This window comes from Cyrtonyx montezumae, unplaced genomic scaffold (genome assembly GCF_038088225.1).
Source record: "Cyrtonyx montezumae isolate F1298 unplaced genomic scaffold, pur_monq_1.0 scaffold_17, whole genome shotgun sequence".
In the NCBI taxonomy this organism is placed as follows: domain Eukaryota; kingdom Metazoa; phylum Chordata; class Aves; order Galliformes; family Odontophoridae; genus Cyrtonyx; species Cyrtonyx montezumae.
In genome coordinates, this window is record NW_027071903.1 from 25,198,804 (window position 1) to 25,220,709 (window position 21,906).

A 21,906-nucleotide genomic window follows, 5' to 3' on the forward strand; every position below is an offset into this window, starting at 1 on the left:
TTTCTCTCCATTTACTCTTTCTGACATTTATTTCTATCCCACTTCCAACATTTCCTACAATACATTGAAAATACACATCCATTTATAGGACCATAAACGTTTAGTCATTCAGAGAAACATCACCATGCAATACTAAAGCAGTAAATTTACTTTAAAAATACTGAAATCAAGATAGCTGTAAATATATGAGATCAGAAAAGGAGCTCTAGTTGATGATAATACTGCAAAAAAGTTGTTAGTTAAAAATATACCTATTTGTGTCATGTGTCTACATTTGGCTTTTTGTCTATAGTGATATGTCCAAATGCATCCCAATGCATGTTTTACATTATACATTTCTGTTTATTAGATAAATGCTTCTATTTATTTCTATTTCTATTTCTATTTCTATTTCTATTTCTATTTCTATTTCTTATTTCTATTTCTATTTCTATAATGTAGAAATATTTTCTACGTTATTTCCCAATTCCCTAGAGCTGAATCACCTTCTGCTTCACTGAGCCTCTCTAACCAAGGCAGGACTCTGCAGCAGTTGGGAGTGACACTGGGTCAGAGAAAGGAATTCCAAATTTCCAAATTTGCCTTCATCGAAGCCAAGCCTAAGTCTTGAGACACTAATCATTTCTGCTTCAGCCAGGCAACACAGATGGCACATAGGGGTGCACTCAGACACATCTGAGGCAAGCAGGGAGTGCACCTGCAATACCATGCTCTGTATTTGCATATTTGACTCAGTGTTCCTTCATAGTGCACTGGTGATCTTGTATGACATGTGACAGCATCTTATTGCTGCTAATTGGAAGAAAATGTGTTTAATTGTCGTAGAAAAATGACAAGTTAGAAGTGCTGTCTTTATTTCTCACTGTATCTCTGTCTTTATTTGGCATCATTTACATCACATACTCCACAGTGCAGAGAAAACCCAGTGAAGCGTGTAAGCTCTTCTATTTTTTGGATTCTATTTTGGCTCCAGCAGAACCAACCCATTTTCTATTTATTTCTATTTATTTCCAGTAATGATTCATGAGCCAGAAAGAATACTACTTGCCTATCAGATGCCAAGGAGAACTTACAGGAAAGGCAATTAGAATGTTTTTATTATGGTGAACGCAGTTGATACAGAGCCTTGAGAAATAGCTGAAATGCAGCTGCTCAGTGCTATTTTTGTGGTTGTTTCATAACCACACTTCAAGGCTTTTCCATCTAGCTGATGAAAACAGAAAGGAGATGAAAGAAGAAAAAGCAGCAAACACTGCCAACCCACCTTGCCAAGTGTGTGCCTAGATGGTAACATTCCATATTTCAGTGGCTGTGCTTTCTCTGCTTTATCTCACATCATGCTAAATGATGCACCAGGTCTCAATAGCCTACAACGAAAAAAAGAAAAAGGAAAAGTGCTACTGATGATTTTTATGCAAGGTATTAGGAATGCCTATAACCATCTAACAGTACGTCACGTATTCTGCACATATGTCTGCACTATGAATAGCTCTCCCGAGTCCAGGGCAGCCACCAATGGCACGAGGAACTAACGCCACAGAAGCTGGATTTACTGAGGCACTTGAAACTCAGAAAAGAACAGAACGTAAATGCCAAGCTAGTGACATGTTTGCATTTATCCAAGCTCTATCGGCTGTACCACCCTTTCCCGGCTGGCTGAGCTCACGTTTTTGGTCTATGAAGCTCACAAGCTGCTCCCACTTCTGTCACACAGTGTTATGTCTCTGAATAAGCAATTTTTAACAGAGCTACAACCACGGAATCATAGAACGGCTTGGCAGGGAAGGGATACCCTCAGCTGTCTCATTTCCTACAGGAGGGCAGCTTTTCCAGGCGGCAGCAAAAGCCTTTAATTTAGCCTCGTGGAAATGTCAGCTTCCAAGATCTTTGAAAGTACGGAGTTCCGTTCGCTCAGTCTTTTATTTATTTATTTATTCTAACAAGCAGTCCTCGTCTGGCTTCTCAATTCAGCATGACTTTCAGACCAGACATGCGCTGGGGACCGGGAAAGCATTTTTAATTGCGAGAAAGACATCTCCAGTTCCGCCCCCCCCCTCCATTTCCAGGGGAAGGTGGCGCTGCGCTAACAGGAACGCAGCGCACTGCGCGCCGCTCAGTTCCGTCGCCCTTCGCGCCCAGCGGCCGGCACAGCGCCCCCTGCCGGCCGGCGGCCGCGCCCCGCTCGCGGGCGCCTCGGAAGCGCGCGCCGAGGCAGGCGGGGCCGCGCCTTCCGCTTCCGGTCGGGGGCTCGCGGGCCGCGGCGGCGCTGCCATGAGCGACGTGGTGGAGCGCACCCTGGGCGCGCTGCCTGCCCTGCTGGGGCAGCACGAGCCAGGCGCGGGGCCGGGGGGTTCGGGCGGCCCCCACAGGCTGTCGGCTTCCTCTCGGCTCGGGAGCCTCATCCGGAGCATCACGGCTCTCACCTCCAAGCATGTACGGGGCGGGCCGGGCCTCGGTCTCTGAAGTCCCGTTGCGCCGCGGGCCGCTCGGGCGAGGCGGGGTGATCTCGCTGCTCGTCTCCCTCCCGCCGGGCCCGAAGTCTCACGGAGAGGGGCAGGCGAGGTACCCTGGGCCGAGCTGAGCGCTTCAGGAGCCGCTGGTGACTCAGTGCAGCGGATGCCCGCTGTTGTTTGGGGCATGATGTGTGGGAACAGGAGTATGAATAATGCCTTCCGTACTTGAGTGACACTGTGGCGTTACTGCCATCAGTGAGATGGGCGCTGTTTTTCAGAATGTTGTGGAGGCCTACTCCGTGGAAATTAGTTTTTGACTTTTTTTTCATATCTTGTTTCAAAGAATTTCACTGAATTAAAACAAGTTTTTTTTTTTTTTTTCTAGGAAGAGGAAAAATTAATCCAGCAGGAAATAACCAGTTTGAAAGCAATGGTATCTGCCCCCACCACCTCGCTTGTAAGTTCTGTTGGTGGTTGCGTTTGTCCTGCTGCTTCCCCAGCCTGTAAATTATGTGCTTCACTCTCAATGCCCAATGGAGTAACTGTTTTTATTATTTCTGTATAGCTGCTTTATCACTGATGTGAGATAGCCACCCTGCAAACCCACTGATATTGGCACTAAGTAGTTACAACACTGTGATTTCATTCTTTTGCCTCATATGTAATGATAACTTAGGTTGATGTAGTGACTGGTTTAAAAAATGCATTAGCAGTGGGATTGTCTTAACACTTCCGGTAACTCAATAATATTTTGTTAATAATTTGGTGTTCAGATATCTGTCGCAGTCAAAACTAGATAATGTCTTTGAGGGTGTTATCCTGTTGTGCCCAAGATTCAATGTTGATTTATAAAAACATGTCCATAATGGAAAAGTTAGAAATACTCTGGTATTAGGAAACTTACAGGAACGTTGTTACGTTCCTGTTAATGCCTTCTACTTTGTAGTAGTGAAGAAAAGCAGGAAGCAAGACTGACTGGAAATCTTCAATAATGTGTTTTTGATATTTCAGAGACTGATGAAAGAATGTATGGTGAGGCTCATCTATTGTGAAATGCTGGGTTATGAATCTTCCTTTGGATATATCCATGCAATCAAGCTTGCTCAGCAGGGGAATCTTTTGGAGAAAAGAGTTGGTATGTGTATGTAGCTGGAGCCTTAATAATATTTTCAGACCATGTTGTCAAAATTTCTTTGAATTTATAATTCATTTAGAAATACAATTGAAAATATTCTTGTAATTTAGTTGTTTTGCTTCTTAGTCTCTTCTCCTTCTGAAAATAACTAAATCCCTGGTTTGTAGCTTTGTAGAGCAGGAGGTAGGAGGAATAACTTTCAGTCATCATTTCTTTCAGTGTTTTGAGTTGCAGCACTAATAAATGAGTCATTTACCACAAATATGGTTAAAAACCAACTCCGAACTAAATAAGAATTTCTGTCAGGATCTGACTTTTTTTTTTTTTTTTTTTAAGAATTATAGTGCAAAATAAGAGAAAAACTTTAAAAATTTTTATAAGGACCTTGGAGCCACTTTGCAAAAGCAATAAGGTATTTTATTGTCTGTTTTGGTGACGATGGTATTTAGTTTCGAAACAGTTGTAGGAAGTGAGTCAAACTTGGAGATCCTTAGAGTGTAGGTGCATGAGTTCTTGAGGAGATCTGAAAGGTTACTTCAGATTTTGCTGAAACTTCATGCAGCTGATTTCCTTGCCCTGCCGGTGTGGCTGTAAAACTCCTTCTGGTAGATTTGTTTGAAGTAGTGGTCAGCCTGTCTTGTCTGGAGATTTTTCTTGCAGTTGCTGATTCAACTGCCTAGTGAAGACATTTCTTCTTGTTTGCAGAGAAAATGGTTTAACTCCAAGCAATGCTATGTCTGCATACACAGAAGGAAGGCAGTGTCTTGCGGGATATGCTTGTTTGATATCCTTTGTTTGAATTTCATCTGGATCATCCACTCAAGTGTTGGAATTTCTGAGGAAATGCCTTACAAGTGATGATTTAAAGTTGCTTTTCCCCTGACTAATGAAAGCCAGTGCACAGATGCTCTGGTAGCGATTAAGAAAGTTATTCTTCACCAAACCAGGGAGGGCAAGTGGTAAGCTGATTTGAAGAAAACTTTATATGACCTCTGTAAGTGTCAAGAACTGGTGTGTCTTATTATTAATCAGTTTGAGACCTTTCCATGCTAGGACTATCTTTTAAGTAGGTTTTGGTGAAGTAATTTTTTTTTTTAAATGAAGATGGCTTAAAGTTCTCCAGACACAAAGAGCTGTTAAGCTTTGATCTGGTAATAAGATGTGTGGGTTTGTTGTTTATTTTATTCTGCAGCTAAATGCGATACATAAGGTTGATCTTGTTTGTTCTTGCTGTATACCAAAGTCTTTATTAAGGAATTGTTGTCAGGTGATCAGATCAAGATAGATTACTCTTCCCCAGTACTAGACTGATTAAATTTCTACAGGTGTGCTAAAGTGATCAAGTGTAGTTTCACAAGCAGATAGGCTCAAGTATATGATAGCAGACAGTGGAGTTTGGCCTAAATTGTTCGTTTTGGTCTTAAAATCTTAAATGAACCAAGTGCTTCCATCTCTAAGACAAATAGTTACACTATATATGTGCTCCTGAACCCTCTGTTTTTATTCCCTAAATTTAAAATAAAGATTTCTTTTTCTGAAGGAAAAGTTTCTGGCATGTTACTTTTCAGGGGCTTTGAGTTTTTCTTTGTTATTGTTAAGTAACAAGGAGTTTTGGCGCAGGAAAGGGAAATAATTTTATATTCAACTTGGAGTACAAAATTCTATTTGAAACTGAACTCTTAAATTTTGAAGAAAGAGTAACAAATGTGAGGAAGCCCATTTACTGGGTAGGAATGTGGTTTTATCAGCAGAGATGTTCACTTTCCAGGAATTGCTTTCTCATGATGCTCTTGGCTGCTCTTCAGCTCTTAACAGTATTGTATTTGTCACAAGGTATGGTTTCTTGGCCATTATTTGTTACGGTTTACTGCAACTTAAAGTGTGTTTGCTTGGAAATAAAAGAAAGTCTTGATATTTGAAACATGAGCTATTGCCATCCTTCAGTGGCTTTTTTTTAGTTGTTTGAATTAACTCTTCTTGTATTACAGACAGGATTAAGTTTTCTATCTTGAAGTTGCTTATGGTTTGAAAGTAGTAATGGAGGCTGCTTTCTTTTCCAGGTTACTTGGCAGTTTCATTATTTCTCCATGAAAATCACGAACTGCTGCTCCTTCTTGTGAACACAGTTGTGAAGGTACAGTGTTTTTGGAGGTTTGGAGGTAATCTAACCTTGTACCACTTCATAATTTAAGTTGCACAATCTCTCAGCTATATACTCTTAAGTTACATCTTGCTCTCTTGGAGTTCCTGTTTCTTTGGTTAGGTCAATATTTGAAATGTCTTTCCCTAGCTTTTCTTGTTTAATTTTGGTGCTTCTTTTGTTGAAGCCATATTTTTTAAATTGTAAACAGATGATATGCCATAAAAATTCAGTTATAGGCTATACTATATGTATACACTCTAAACTTCAGAAGGAGCCATGCATCCTTATTTCAGTGTAAAAGTTTGCTTTTAGCTGACAGCAAGTATCTGTTAGCTTTGAGTTTTCTCTGAGTTCTTTTGATTATTTTGATAGAAACTGGAAACATTCTTTGGAGTGACACAAAATCTGTCACAAAATGAGGTTTTGTAGTAGTCTCCTTTTACAGTACTACCTCTCATGAGTCAACTTTAACCTTTAACCTTTTATTACTTATACATTTTAGTAAGCTGAGACTGAAAATAGTATTCATTTTGCTGTTGTGATAGAAAAATTCTATAATCCTTGAAAATATAGTTTGAAACTGGTGTTATGGAAGGAAGTGAGAAATGACAGTCCTCAAGGGACTAAATGAGCGTTGAAACTATCTATGATAAACAGCCAGAATAAATAATAGTGTGAGCTACACATGTTTAATTAGTTTTCAAAAATGATGCTAATCATACTTAAGGAATATGTGTTTGTGTGGTGTGGATTTTTTTGGTGTTAGGTTACAATGAACTGTACCTTCTGTTTTCAGTTTGATTGGGGACACATAGTGAATTTGTTCTCTTCTTAGGGTGTAGATAAAAACATAGTATAAAAAATGTAATTGCTGATGTTATTGAGCTTACTCATCTGTTTTTAAATTCTTTGGGCTAGATTGAAGGCACTGGAGAGAATACTATTGACTTCAGTGTAAAGTGACTCATTCCACTGATTCAAGTGAGAGCTCAGCCTAGTTTTATAATGATCAAACTATTTCAGTAAGCACATGTTGTGTCTCTGTCGTGTATGTTTAAAATATGAACATAGCTCTGTAATGCGAGTGTGAGGAGCCCCTTATTTCTGTATGAAAGAAGTAAAGATCTTGGTTAGCTCAGTGAGAGCTGAAACTTCTCAAGCAAGCAGACATCAGGCTGGTTAGCAGCAGATGGCTTGGTGCAGCAGGCTAGATCCAGTCTGCTTGCAAAAGACTTGGGGTGTGTCTGTAGAGAACTTAAAAGTATACATGAAAAATGAGTCTTATTTCAATGGTTACAATAGGACTTACAGAGCACTAATCTAGTGGAGGTGAGCATGGCCTTAACCGTTGTCAGCCAGATCTTCCCACGGGAGATGATTCCAGCTGTTCTTCCCTTAATAGAAGACAAGCTCCAGCATTCTAAGTACGTATCCATTTTTGGGACTGCATGTGGCCTTGGGAGGTTGAATGACTTAATTTTTTAGGTGGTTTTAGTAAATTGGTCTTTTTTTCTCTGATTTGACCTTTCTAGTCGTTACTTTCAGAAATTGTTCCTCTCCATTTTTCTCTTGTATTCTTATTTCATTAATTTGTATTCTTTGCAGAGTACTGGACAGGTATTTGTTTCTTTTATAACCAGTTTGAATAGGTAAATGTAATGTAACTTGTCTATTGGAGTTCTTTTAGTAAATATGTGGATGAAGAGGTATTTGTAGAGTATATGGAGAATTGGGGATCCTTCACAGATGCCTCTTTTCTAGGAAACTCTTTATCAAAGCTTTATGGATCTCATCAGATACACTTTTACCAATACCCTTCATTTGTTTGATTTGTCATTCCCCATACCCAGAAGATAAAACACTAGAAGTGCTGTATTAATTAGAAAGTTGTAAGAAACTGCAGAATGACTTAGTAACTCATAGACTTGATTTTTTTGGAGCTGCACGTGTGGCCACAGTGGATTTGTAGTTGAGAATGTCATGGTTTGTCTAACAGCTGCTCTTGTGAATTGTCAGTCTGACAATAGTTAGACACTACTACATTCTTGAGTTAACTGTGTCACTGCTTCACTTAGATGGTATTTTCAAATTCATTTGGTCCCAATACTGTAAAACATGGATTCCCCTCTCTCCCCATATCACAATGTTCTGATGGCTGATCACATCATTCTACTTTGCTATAGAAATGAGAACAAGTGTATTTTTCTGAGTAAAATTCTTGAAATGTGCAACATCTTGATATTGGTTTGTGAAAATCTCATTTTTCTTCAGGGAAATTATTCGAAGAAAAGCTGTTCAGGCTTTATATAAATTCTATCTCATTGCTCCTAACCAAGTGCAGCATATTCATGATAAGTTCCGGAAAGCCTTATGTGACAGAGATGTTGGTGTCATGGCTGCTTCTTTGCATATTTATCTTGAAATGATTAAGGTAGGCAGAGAATCATCTCTTGAAGCTACTTATGTATCTTTTTTTTTAAGCACATAGTGTACTGTGGTTTTATAGCAGAATATTACTCCTAATTGTTAGAAAGGTTAACTTACTCATGATGGATATGTTTGCACTAGCTCTCCATTTAGTTTGACAGATGCTTCTTGTCTGATACAAGTGTTTAGTGCCATTGGCATCCTTATTTGGCAACAGAGTTTAACATCTGCAGAACATTAAAGAATTCAGTATGTTTTTTCCTCTGTAGCTTTGAAGTTACATTCACTCTGTCTTGCATATGTACAAGATACTAGCATAGGTTTAAAGTTGAAGAGTAAGCTGTGTGAAGAAAGTAGAAGCTGGGTTTAAAGAAATGAAATAGTGGCTATTTTTATTGTATTCATTTTGTGGATTGTGCTTCTGAGGTGCTGTATTTAAAGTATTTGCACTGTGTTTCTTCTTTGTTATGCAGGAAAACTCTTCTGGGTTTAAGGACTTGGCAGAGAGTTTTGTAATCATCCTAAAGCAGGTAGTGGGAGGAAAGCTCCCTATTGACTTCAATTATCACAGTGTGCCAGCACCGTGGTTACAAATCCAGCTTTTAAGAATACTGGGGCTGTTAGGAAAAGATGATCCCAGGTAATCAGGTCTTTTTCTGTAATTAATGTTCTGAAGGTACAAAGAATTCAGCTATGACCATTTTCTCATTGACAGCTTTTCTATCTTTTTATTAGAGGAGTTTAGAGTTTGATTTCCTTTACATTTTTTTAATATAAACCAATACACTGAACAGATGACTTCTGAATTGAAAAACTGTTTTTTCAGCTTCTGAATTGGATAGGCAATTAATTGTTATGGAATATGCTTGAAATATGTTTTTGCTGGAGTTTCTGTTAGCAGGTTACCAAACAACAGTGTGAAGAGTTACAGGGCAGAGTATTTAGTTGCCTGTGATATTTTTCCCATTGATTCTTTGTTGGCTTTTTTTTGTTGTTGTTCCTGCTTAGGTGTTTTTACTTTTATGGTAGTTACTTCTTAAAACTATAAACCCAATTTAGGTGTCATTTAGAGACAGGCTGTAGAAGTCTAACATGTTAAATTGAATCCATGGATATGAATAATTTGTATTGCAGTTTTTTAATATTGGCATGTGGGTTGCTTGGACGTTAAGGCTACATGCTGTAAGAATTGTAAATATTTCTTGTTAAACAGGACAAGTGAGCTGATGTATGATGTTCTGGAGGAATCTTTAAGAAGAGCTGAAATAAATCATAACATTACTTATGGTAGGTGAGAATCTTTGTCAGTGCTTGGGACAGTTGAATGGGCGTTTCATGCATGCTAAAACATGTATGCATGGCAGAGCTCTAGATATAGTGTAATGCCCACTTGTATTTTCTATAAGTTCTTTTTCCACTGAAAATGGAAGTTAGGGAGAGGTATTAACATTTAGTAATACACGGGGAAGCCTCTGCCAGATGTTCAGTTTATTCAGTTTAATTGCTTCTATTAGGCAAGAACAACAGCAACAAAAAATGGAGTCAGCTTGCAACAGAACTGGTCCCTATGCAGTTTTCTATTTTATCTTGTTCTTAGTTCATTCCTTTTTATATTGAGCTGTGACAGATTGCCTTATTCCATGCTGCACTGCACGTTTGTGGCAGTATTTGTCTGATCTGCATTTTAAACTGTCTAAACCAGAATAATCATAATTTGTTCTTTCACATTTTATGGTAGTGGAATATAAGAAAAGGACTAGTTCTGCTAGGCTGTGTAATTTATAGCTGTGCTACAGTGGTAGCTGTATATTCCCATATTTCAGTTGTATTGAATGTAGTGAGAATATCATTTGTTTACAAAAAGGAAATGCTTTTGTTTACAAAATATCTGCTTAAAAGCCAAAATATAGGTACTCAACTCTTTAGAAGTAGACACCTTCCTTAGTAAGATATGACTGCTTTAAAATATTAAGTGAACTGTGTTCAGTCTCATTGTTTTATCATACTTGTGTGCCTGTTAAATGTTGCATAATAATTATTTAATACATATTTATTATGCTTCTTTTCTCCTAGCCATCTTGTTTGAATGTGTCCAAACTATTTATACCATTCACCCCAAATCTGAATTACTGGAAAAGGCTGCCAAGTGCATTGGAAAATTTGTTTTGTCCCCCCAGATTAATTTGAAATACTTAGGTAAGAATAGCAGATTTCATTAAAGACTTTTTAATTTTGTTGTATTGTTTATATTCTTTTAGATAATTTCCAATTGCTTATATTCTAGGTTTAAAGGCTCTGACCTGTGTTATTCAGCAGGATCCTAATCTGGCACTTGAGCACCAGATGACAATAATTGAATGTCTGGACCATCCTGATCCCATTATTAAAAGGGAGGTTGGTGAATTTTTAAACAATGCAAATTAAGTTATTTTTAGAGTGGATAGTAATTTTTCTGAAGTGAAGAGTGTGAAAGGTATGTATGTCTCAGGCACTGAGAGCGTGCAGTTATGAGCAATATTAATGTGACAAACTTTGTAGATAAGCAGTGTGTTTCATTTAAGTCTCGTTAAGTCAAGACAGTTGTTTACTTTCACATTGTACTGAAGTGTTTCTGTTTGCCTGATAACTGTTTTCAGTCATCAGAGCTGATTAAATGTACCTTGCTTTCTCTTTCAGACTTTAGAAATTCTGTATAGAATTACAAATGGACATAATGTGATAGTCATTGTTCAGAAGATGCTTGACTACTTAAAAGAAACCAAGGAAGAATATGCTGTCATCACCTTAGCTGGCAAAATAGCAGAACTAGCTGAGAAATATCCTTTTATTTTTCAGAAGCCTTTTTGTACCATTTAAGGCATCTTTCATGATCTTTTGAAATACAGGAGTGTTACAGTCATGCTTTTCCGCTCTTTAAAATGCAAACAAATAAGTGTGTGTATTCTTTTTTCTGTACTGTTGAAAGTTTCCATTCAGTAAAGTGCATTTTTATTCCTTTCAGAAAAAGCAGAAATGAATGCTTCTTAATCTCCAAGGTTAGGGAAGGCAGTTCAAATTTTAAGTATAAGAAAACAATGTTGTTTTCTCTCGAGTATTTCACTAGATTTATTATTCTTTTATAAAACAGCTGCTGAACTGCTGAAATGATCTGTTCTGTCATTCATTAAGTTGGATGAACAGCCTCAAAGGAATGTCAGATAGCTAGCATGGAGGAAATGTGAGCTAAAGGATTGTACAGCAGGCTTCCAGAACTAAATGCTTACCAGCATTCTCTTTCTGTTGTGTGAAGTCCCATTAAAGCATTCTTTTTCACACTGTCATTTATTCATTTGTTCACAGCTTAAGATGTATTGATTAGCAAACTACGAAGTTATGCCTTAGCACTTCATTCCTTAACATGTGGACAGGTATGCTCCAAACAATGAGTGGTTCATCCAAACCATGAATGCAGTGTTTTCAGTTGGAGGTGATGTTTTGTATCCCGACATCCCTAACAACTTTCTGAGGCTTTTGGCTGAAGGTAACTCACCACATGCTTTGAAGAATTAAACATGTTATTTAATCATTTGGCTTTCTGAAAATATACTTTGATATAGTGGCATTTGTGCTTCAAACAAAGTATGCTTTTTAATTTTCCAGGATTCGATGATGGAAAAGAAGATAAGCAGCTGCGAACATATGCAGTGAGGTCTTATTTAGCATTACTTGAAGAGGAAAATGTGTTCTATCCACAGAAGTTCCTTCAAGTAATGAGTTGGGTAAGATAGATGCATGGTCAAAATTGAGTACACAGTTGTGAGGAAGCTGTTTATGTAGTGATGCTTATAATTATTTTATTTTGATAATGAATATTCTCGTGCAGGAGAGCTACTTAGTTTGCCCTAGTTTGCTGAAAAGCTGATGTGCTTTCAGAGCAGGTTACTGTTGGTATGGTTTAGAGCTCTCAGCGTGCAGGCAGATTGATGCAGCTTTTCCATCTTTATCAGTTAGGCCAGATATGGTTATAAAATGCAATTCTAGCCTTGCAGGTAACTGCACAAGTACTGTGGCTGTTGTGCTGTTCTTTTAGCACCTTGTTGAGCTTCGACTGCCATCCAAGGAAGAGGCTGTGGTTTAAGCAAATTGTGTTTTTGTAAGGCTTTTTTTTTTTCACTTCTAACTTTCTTTTCAAACAGCTTTGTTTTTTTTTTTTTTTTCTGTAAAACTAAGTTAGAATCTACAGAGATAAACACAAAGATCATTTCAAGCATTTGCCAGGCTGGAAGGATTATGTAGAATATTGTTAAGGGCTGAAGTCTTGTTGAAGCAGTTTGGATATTGTGTAGTTTTGATAAAGCAGTCTTCCAGCAGTAATGCTGGGAATGCCTTCTTGATGTGCAGTTGGATGTTCAGATTACTTTTCTGGCATTACTGTGAGCAGTCATGACCTTCATGCAGCATCAATTAAACCAGCAGCATTTTGTAATAGTTGGAGCCAGCTCAGTGGTGCTGACTATTTTACCAGTTATTCATTGGTTGTTCAGTGTGAACAGCTTTAAACTGAAGAAATAATAAAAAAGTGTTGGAGCTCAAATCCAGTAGTGAGATGTCACCTCATACAGGATCTCATCCTTTCTTTTTATTTGCACAGAAGGTCCTTCTAAGATCTGTCTTAGTTCAGTGTCTGGTGTGATGCTATGTTTTGGTCCAAGGAGGAAAACAATGTTGATAACAGTGATGTTTGTAGTTGCTGCTAAGCAGTGTTGTAGAGTCAAAGCCATTCTCAGCAAAGGGGAGCTGGAAGGGAGCAGAATTGGGGCAGCTGAATTCAGCTGCCTGAAGTGATACTCCATATGATATGACATCATGCAGAAGGAGTTCTGAAGGGGATGGGAGTCAATCTCTTGCTCTCTTCCACAGCTTGACAGGCTAGCTGGGCATTGATTGTAGTCTGGTGAGCAATTGCTTGTGCATCACTTGTCATGTATATGCTTTTATATATATTACTCTATGTATGTATAAAATATATATTTTAATTCATAATACTTATCCTTTTGCTTTTCTCTATCTTAATAAATAGTTTTATCTCAACCCACAAGTTCTACTTTCTTTTTTTCCAGTTTTCTCCTCCATCCCACTGGGAAGATGGGGTGTGAGCAAACAATTGTGTGGTGCCTATCCACCTGCTGGGATAAACCATGACAGTTATTTCAGCATCAGTGATGGCTTGCAGAATGCGTTTCATTTTGTTACTATTTGATGCTACATGCTGATTTAAAAGCTGAAAACACTGCTGTGTGACTGTATTTTCTCTGTTGCTTGTGCATAGGTTTTGGGGGAATATTCCAGCCTTGCTACAGATGTTGATCCAGAAATTATTTTGACAAGGCTGTACAACTTGCTGAAGAAGACTTTTGTTACCTCTGAAACTAAAGCATGGATTATGGCTGCAGTCACCAAGATAGCATCGTGTACCTCTGTTTCTAAAACAGTTGACAAGTTAATCCAAGAATTCAGTAGCTCTCTTGATACCTGCATGAGACAACATACCTTTGAACTGAAGCATCTGTGTGAGGACAAAGTACTGATGAGGGACTTGCTTCCATTTGATGCTAGTTGTAATGATATGGTGGTAAGAAAGCTGCAATGCACGTTCTTTGAACTTTTCTGTCTGAGTAGTTAGGTATTTTGCTAACAGGTGTTTTCAGAATGAATTACATTTGGCAGTTCTGACTGGTGCCAGTTTTTAGACTGCTTAAAGTGAGTTTTGAGAAACTTTTTTTTTTTTGCCAAATATGGCAAATGATAAAATGCCATGGTACTTTGTAAGCTGAAGTAGCTTTAACAAAATTACAATTTCATACGCTGACTTTTTTAAAAGCCAAGCTAGGTCAAGTTTAGTGATTTTGTGGAGATCTTTAATTCAGAGCTTTTCCTTCTTGTTTAGAAATTACTATTTGCTCTGGAACGTCTGTAGTAAACGAGGGGAAATAGTGTTGGTATTGATAGTATTGTTTAGATTATTTTTCCTTTGGTATTTTCATGGTAGAATCCATTGCTTTTGGAAATGTCCACTCTGGTTTTTTTGTTTTGTTTTGTTGGTTTTTTTATAGAAAAAAGTCAGTTTTGGAGGAGTTGATTTAAGTTACAAATCTGTAGCTCAAAGTTTCTTTCAATATACTAGAATAACAATTTCTGTACATAAAAACAGTTCTAATGGATGTGAGCAATACCGTAGCCTTACTGGTAGATATGGGAGGTGAGACATAAGATCCTAATCTTGCTGATAAGACAAAATATTCTTCTGGTAACATCAATCTTTTGTATAGAAAATATAACCGTTGCTTTCTCATTTCTCTTTATTCTTTGTAGGTGGATGCTTCCTTATCTTTTCTGGATGAGTTTGTGGCTGAGGGTCTTGGCCGGGGAGCAGCACCATATAAGCCTCATCACCAGAGACAAGAGGAAAAGCTTTCTCAGGAAAAAGGTGACTGCAGAACATCCATTTCACTGTGTAGTGTTTGCAGTGTTCTTAGATTTTTACAGGGAAACCACTGTAGACTTGAATTACTGTTTATTTCCCTCAGATATCACAAGCATTGGTTAGCATCTTCCACTAGTTCAAAAATAACTCTAGGAGGTAAGGTGTAGGTTAGGCAGAATGTTCAGAAATATTTTAGAAGGAGAATCTATGAAATGTATTCATTTGGAGTTCTTTGGTTTTAGGGAACTAATTTTTATGTGGTGTTAGTGTTTGAATCTGAATATGTATGTTGTTTTTCAGGAGGACCTAGTCTTTTTTTGTTTAAAAAGAAATAAAAAGGCCAGAAGTAAGAGACATTTTATTAGCTTTGTCTCCTCCTTTGTCAGGAGATCTCTTTCTTCTCAGATCTCCCAGCACTTCTGCCCTGCTTCCTGGGAAGAAGAAAGCACAAGGCTAAGCGGAGATGAGAGAAAGAAACTGTACCCTGTAGTAGTTTCAGGGCTGTAGTGGAGGGTCTGTGCTCTGCTTCTTGCCTAATTATGACTGTTCATGTTAAGGTATAGTCCAAAACAATTTTTAGCAGTTACTCAAACTGCACTTTGTTTCAGAAAAGATAGCTAAGGTGAGTGGCCTGAATCTGATTTGCCAGTCTTGTTGAAAATAAATTGTAGACCGAAGTGGGAAGAACATGAGTAAAGCAGGTGGTGGTATATGGACATGTTGCTGTAAACTGGGTATGTGTTATGTAGGTGCGTGAGCAAATGGAAGAGCATAGGTCTGATACAGTATTTTGCTCAGCACATATTAAGAATTGGCAGATATTTTAGTGATACTCTGTGAAATCACTTATGCTGTTTGTCTCTCATGCCTAAATGAAACTTGAGTGGTCAAATTTGTTTTTAATGAGGATGGAATCCTGAATAGGTTAGCTTGAGAAGTGTAGTAGTACAGCATATTGATTTTTCAGAAAGAGATTTCCTTATCTTTTTGTGCCTTACTGTGATTCTAAAATATTGTCTGTATTGCAGCTCTGAATTTTGAACCTTATGGATTGTCCTTTGCTTCAAGTGTGTCCTCATCTGGTATCACTGGTAGACAGTCCCCCACTGGCTTGTCATTTGGTTCTGATACATCTGGAAATAGTGCTGAGACAGGGCATAAAGAGTGAGTTAATTTGTTTTTAAAATGAAGTACATTTAAACTTATGTTCTTAACTCTTTTTGTGTGCTTTTGCTTCATTGTGCTGTATAGTTTGAATTTGCATTTGCAGTGGGATGTAAGTAGTGAATAACCTTATTAACACAGAACTTCATGTGGATAGGGAAGCATTCACTTGCACTCTGTTCTTCACTGTGTATGTTAAAGTGGCAAGTGGTGTTTGAAGCAGAGTGCTGGCATGCTTTTATGAACGTGATGTTCACATAGGTTGTCCTGTTTCACTGTTTCCTCTTTCAGGACAAATACTCTGAAACTTGAGGGCGTCAGGAAGCTGTGGGGCAAAGAAGGCTATCTTCCAAAAAAAGAAAGCAAAGTAGGGAAAGAAGACGATGCACAGACTGTGTCTTGTGGCAGCTTATTGGCAGGACGGGTGGCTGAACCTCCTGTGTCGCAGTCTGATCGAGTTTCCAGCCCCTCCGAGGAAGAAAAAGAAAAGCAGCAGCTAGCATCAACATTGTTTGTTGGGCTGGGATCAAATGCTAGTGTCAGTCTGGTAAGTGGTTCTTCTGTGACTTTACCAGTTAGAAGTTCATGTATAACCTTATTTACAATTAGAAATGCTTAGATGCAAATGGAGATGAAATCTATGTTTTTGGTAGAACTAGACAGATGACACCACGACACTGAAAAACTATTGGAAATTGCCATTGTAATCCAATCATTTGCTAAGAATGAAACAGATTGGATATTGATCTAGCTGTGTCGGGAGTACATCCCATTCAGTAGATCTTCCTTCTTTTTACCTGTTGTGTTTCAGGTTTTCTTACCAATCTTCCCTAAGAACTGTTCTTTGACTGACTTTGTTGCGTGTCACTTGCTCCTTCTGTTTCAGTGTTAGCATTTACACAGCCGATTGATAGAAGCTCCTTTTATCCTCAGCTTTCTTTTTTACTTTTCAGATGGGGAAGGTGGATTTGTCTACTCAAAAGTTCAAAAGAAAATCAAAGGTAGATGAAGCCCAAAGTAATGAGGAAACATCAGATATGCAGAATAGTGCTGCATCGGATTTTGGTCCCTTACTTGATACAGTTCCTATTACCAAGGAAGGCTGTGATGGAGATAAACACACAACTTTAAGAAAACCTTCCGTTTGTTCTTCAGGTACTGTGGAAGGAACACTTCAGTCCCTAAAAAAGCCTGGGCTGGATGGCAGGCTTTCAGATAGTAGACTGTCCCCACTGTCTTTGTTTGCCGATAGTAATATTGAAATTCTTCAGTCTTCTCCAAGTTCTCAGTGTGAAAATGCCAATAAGATGGTGGTGCTCCCTTCCTTAGCAGAAGAACTGGAAGAACTCCCTCACTCTGAAGTAGTAGAACTTTGTCAGAGTGATGCCTTAGCTCTGTATTTATGTAAGGTGTGGAAAGATGACTCTTTGCTGCTCGTTGTGTTTCTTTCAAATAAAAGCACTTCTGCACTTAATGCTGTGAATTTAGTGTTGGAAAAAGAACAGCACTTTCAGGTAAGAAACTGTTTCCGTTATTTCAAGTTTACTTCAAAGTTTTTGCTTTCATTTGCATTTCAGTGTGTCATAGTTCAATATAATAGGCATGCCTTTTTCTCTATGCATTTCCTTCAAGCCTGTGATATGACTAATAGGCTTCCAAAAGATAATGGCAGAAAACTCCGTACTAAACTTACAATGTCATTTGATATTTAAATATAACATCTCACTTTTCTTATTTATATTTGATTTGCTGCTGCTTGCCTCTGTAAAAAATACGAACTTCTGCATCTGAATTTACTTTCTTCCTTTAGTTTGAAGGTGAATGTATGTAATCAGCAATACTGAGAGTTGTATGACTTGAGTTGCCAGAGAAATCACTAACTTCATTGTTATGTCTGGTGGGCTTGTGCAGTCAGATAAATACAAACAGTGACAGGCAGACATGGTGCAGTTTCTTCACATGAAATTGTATAAGCTTGCTTCAGCCTTTTGTTTTTTTTTCAAAAGTATCAGTTGTTTTGTTCTTGTGCATTCAATTGATGGTGGAGTGAAGTCAGTATACTTTTGAAATTGACTGCATTTGTGCCTTGAATGAAACTTCAACTATTCAGAGGCTGTTTAAGAATTGTATATTGGTATAACTATCCAAACAGCAAAAAGATTTGCCTCTCCTATGCAAATCTCATAGTGCCTTTTGTAGGTGTTCATGGTTATTGTTTGTGAGAACTGAGGAATATTAACTCTGTTCACTGGCCTAAGCAGTGCAGAAATAATCAGTGATCATAAAAGGCACTCTGTACAGTTTTATAGCTGTTTCTTACCCACTTAACACATCGTGAGAGAAAGGCTTAAAATGTCTTTATTTCTTTTAAAAAATATGATGTAGATTTTGGAGAGCCCTGCCTGCCAGCTTTCTGTGATTGAAGCTCAGAGTGTGGGACATTGTCAGAAGTGTGTGTGGATGGACAAAGTCTGTACACAGGGCGTTATTTCTGGCGTTGTTAGTTATCAGTCAGAAGTGGAAACTCACCTTGAATTTTCAATACCTTTATCGTTGCTGGATTTCATCAGGTAAATTAAGCTGTTTAAAAAATGTGTACTTCAAATGTGTACTAGACAATGCAGGATTGTCTCAGTATTGATTTTTGAAAACAAGGCTTCATCGTGAGTGACTCATGCTAAAAAAAAACAAAAGAAAACACCAAAAACCAACAACAAAATTTGGGAGATCTTTAATGTATATAGTTTGAACTTAGAAACCCAAAGCAAGACTTGAAACTTTAATGATAATTTGACAGGAGTTGGTTTGCATTGTTTGTTGCTTGCTCTACTCAGTTCATTTTGGATACAGAATTTTTTTTAGGAGACCAAGTTTATTCTGAATAATGCATCTTATCTCCTGCTATGATCTGTGGTAAACTTTAGGCCAATGGAAATGACTACAGAAGACTTTGGGAAGCTGTGGTTGTCCCTTTCCAATGATGTAAAACAGAATGTTAAAATGCCATCTTCTCAAGATTCCCTCTCAGCAGCTGTGAGTGTTCTGCACCAAAAGCTGAAACTCCACATCGTTGATATTATAGGTGAGTGAAGGTATGCTGTGAGATGGCTCACTAATCTGTATGTTTTCCCACAAAAATAAATACATGGAAGCAGAAGCAGATATATTACAGTTCAAAATTGAATGTTTGGGAGCATGGTAAACACAGGGACATTGTCCTATGGGTTTTATTGACATTACTCAGCTCTATGCAAAAGTTGCTGTAAAGGTGTAAGTGTAAAACAAACAGTACCTTTTACAAGGGAGCAAACTTGTAAGCGTGCTGAAGAGATCTGGAAAGGATATAAATGTTTGAGGAGAAAAAATAAGAGGTTTGTGAATGATACTATAGCTATATCTGATTGTTACTTCACTTATTTTTTCTGTGGCCTCTGTTATTTTAAGGTAATGAGGGAATACTGGCATGCCAGCTGCTTCCATCTGTGCCCTGTCTGCTGCACTGTCGTACTCACTCAGGGATGCTGGCTTTGTGGTTCAGATCTCCTTGTTCTGCTCTTCCAGATGGTTTGCTCTATCAGTGTCAAAAGGTGATGGAAGAATCCTAGTAATAATAGTACCTGCCTTAATCTATTTGGGCTGTGAAAAAGAAGTGAAAAATTTATAGAGTTGCACTGATGATTACCAAAGTGAATTGAAGGTTTGCTTCTCAGAAGTATTCCCAACTTTCTTCTGACTGGCACCTGTCTTGGACTTGAGAGGGAAGGATGGTGACCTGAAATATGCCTGCAAAAATGTGCTCAGGACTGTACAGTGACTACCAAATAATCCATTAAAATATTGTTATCTCTTTAAGTGAAATGTATTTTTCTTACTTTTGTTGTAAATGACTGAAAGTATTTATTTTCATTATGCAGCTTTTGTAAATGTTAACAATCATTCTTCGTAGCAATTACTTAAATATGATTTTAAGGAAAACAGATCTCTTATGCACTCAGACTTGAACATTTACCAGGTTCACCTGATTATTTTGAGAACTTTTCTAAAATTGTTTTTTTAAACACTGCAGTTGGCAACAAGACCCACACTGGTGGTTGTGTAGAGTAACCTATGTAGCAACAAAATCATGTTTTGAACTTGAAAGTTTTTGGTGAGTAATGCACTTGCCATGATCTTGGCTTACCACTGAAGTACATGAGTGGTAAGTAACATCTGAGTAGGGTCTTGGTAGGAGGCAGGCATGTGAACTTGTGTGAAAGCACCTCAAGGATAGCATCTAAGACTTCTCAGGTTACTTTCTGTCTGCAGTTCTTGGTGTTGCAGTCCCATTCCCTTTCCTTAGGGGTCAGCAGCAGTCCCAGTGTTTGAGTGGCGCATGAGATGTTTCATGTGGATCAACTCTGAGATCATGGACGTGGGAATGCTCACTGCCTTTCAGACTTAATCCTGTATATTTAATCTGGCTAGGTTCTCTGTCCAATAAAATTAATCTGAGGAAAATTTTATTTGCATTTTCTAATTATGAATAGCTCCAGTACAGCAGATGTGGCTGCACTGAGTGTGCATGACCAGGAGCTGCAGTGAGGTGTGTGAGATCTGAGTCAGCCCAGTGTTAATGATGAATGTGTTTGAATTGTCTCCTTTTCTTCCACAAATAACATCACAGCCTTCAAAATCCAGTGTTCTTAATTTAGTTGAACAATACATGAAATCTTTAATAGTTGAAAGATTATTTATATCTTCCTATGGTTTTATTTAAGAACGTGAAAATTTTCCAGATGGTTCAGACATGATGTAAATGATGTCTACAGTAGGATTCTCTCCTTTGTGAATGTTGATATGAAATTGAATATTAACAAGGAAGTTTCATATTTTAGTTTTATTATTTCTTACCCAATAAGCATTGGTTGCAAGGGAAAATAAAGTATCATTTTTGCTAGTGTTTTGGTGTTTGTGAAATCATAAGAATGTTAATATGCTGATAGTTCCTTTTTTTCTTTGTTTTTAGTTACACTGCTTGTATTATCACAAGCAAAGATCCTTTTCTATTGCTGTTTCAGTACCTTCTTATTGACAAATCTAAAGTGCACTGAACCTGTAAATACATTTAATGTTCTGCATACTTTAATGTTTGCTCGTCACTTCAAGAAAGCTTATATAGATGAAAATGAATTGACAGTGGAATGATCTCCAGCAAATGACTTTTCTGCTGGTAAATCTGACTTGTCGTGCAGTTGAACTTGTGGAATTATGTGAAGTGTAATGGAAGTATTTGTTTCTGGCCTATGCATTGAAACCATCTCAGCCTTTCCATTGTTTGATGTCCTAGCAATGCCTCGTGTCACTCATGTCACTGCTCTCTATGACCTTTTTCACTGTATGATAACGTATGGTAAGCTATAAATATGCCATCTAAGAGAATTATGCTTATATCACATAAAGGGTTTTGTAGATAATTTGTACCTATTAGTCTTTATTTCTGGAATGTCCAGCTAATAATTTTCTTGATCTCACCATCTTTACATTTCTTGTGGTTTAATTAAAGAAATAATTAGTTTGTTTATTGCCCTGCGGACACCACCAGGATGCAGCAATGTGGAACCTTGTTCATAGTTTAAGTGGTATTTTCCTGCCCTAACTGCTGGAGTCAATAGATAAGTTATATGGGCTAATAATATTATTAATATTAATTAATTAATATTTTTCCTATTTCTATCAGCTTCTCCTGTTTCCCCAAGTATGTTCAAATATTTTTAATGAGAGAGTCAGAAAATTGGTAAAAGTAGATAGATAGATATTCCTAACCTCTTCTCAGCCTGCTAGGAGGATACACATGTAATGAATAGCACTGTCTTCAGGGCCTTCTGTATTTGCAGATAGCTTGGAAATGGTATTGCCTGATGGTTTTTATATATTGGAAAGAGCAATCTCCTCCGTGTGCTCTGTCCTTCCCTCCATCCAGCCCCCAAGCTGTATTATCTGTGTGGATAAGAATGTGCCTTGTCTTCTTCTGGACTTAAGGTGTGTATCATAGCAGGTAAAAATAGAAGCAGGCCTGCTTAAGTTCTCTGGGTAAGACTTGCTTTTGCAGTTCTCTTTCTGAGATAAGAGGAAGTGGTGTTTC

General features: G+C 37.9%; 1 protein-coding gene across 1 annotated transcript; it reads left to right on the forward strand.

Annotated features, from left to right (window-relative positions):
• The first annotated feature begins 2,271 nt into the window (after positions 1–2,271).
• On the forward strand, positions 2,272–20,888 carry AP4E1 (adaptor related protein complex 4 subunit epsilon 1). Its single transcript, XM_065733879.1, has 21 exons — positions 2,272–2,433; positions 2,839–2,910; positions 3,465–3,588; positions 5,649–5,722; positions 7,034–7,155; positions 8,003–8,162; positions 8,632–8,798; positions 9,372–9,445; positions 10,232–10,354; positions 10,443–10,552; positions 10,835–10,974; positions 11,566–11,678; positions 11,798–11,916; positions 13,467–13,769; positions 14,510–14,624; positions 15,650–15,785; positions 16,077–16,332; positions 16,739–17,299; positions 18,171–18,355; positions 18,710–18,867; positions 19,230–20,888. The coding sequence occupies exons 1-21, from the start codon at positions 2,272–2,274 to the stop codon at positions 19,388–19,390; spliced, it is 3,435 nt and encodes a 1,144-aa protein (XP_065589951.1). The 3' UTR covers positions 19,391–20,888.
• Positions 20,889–21,906: the final 1,018 nt, after the last annotated feature.

Coding starts and splice junctions, on each gene's coding strand:
- AP4E1 (XM_065733879.1), top strand. CDS start 2,272: ATGAGCGACGTGGTGGAGCGCACCCTGGGCGCGCTGCCTGCCCTGCTG. Junction 2,434..2,838: donor CGGCTCTCACCTCCAAGCAT/GTACGGGGCGGG, acceptor TTTTTTTTCTAG/GAAGAGGAAAAATTAATCCA. Junction 10,975..11,565: donor ATAGCAGAACTAGCTGAGAA/ATATCCTTTTAT, acceptor ACATGTGGACAG/GTATGCTCCAAACAATGAGT.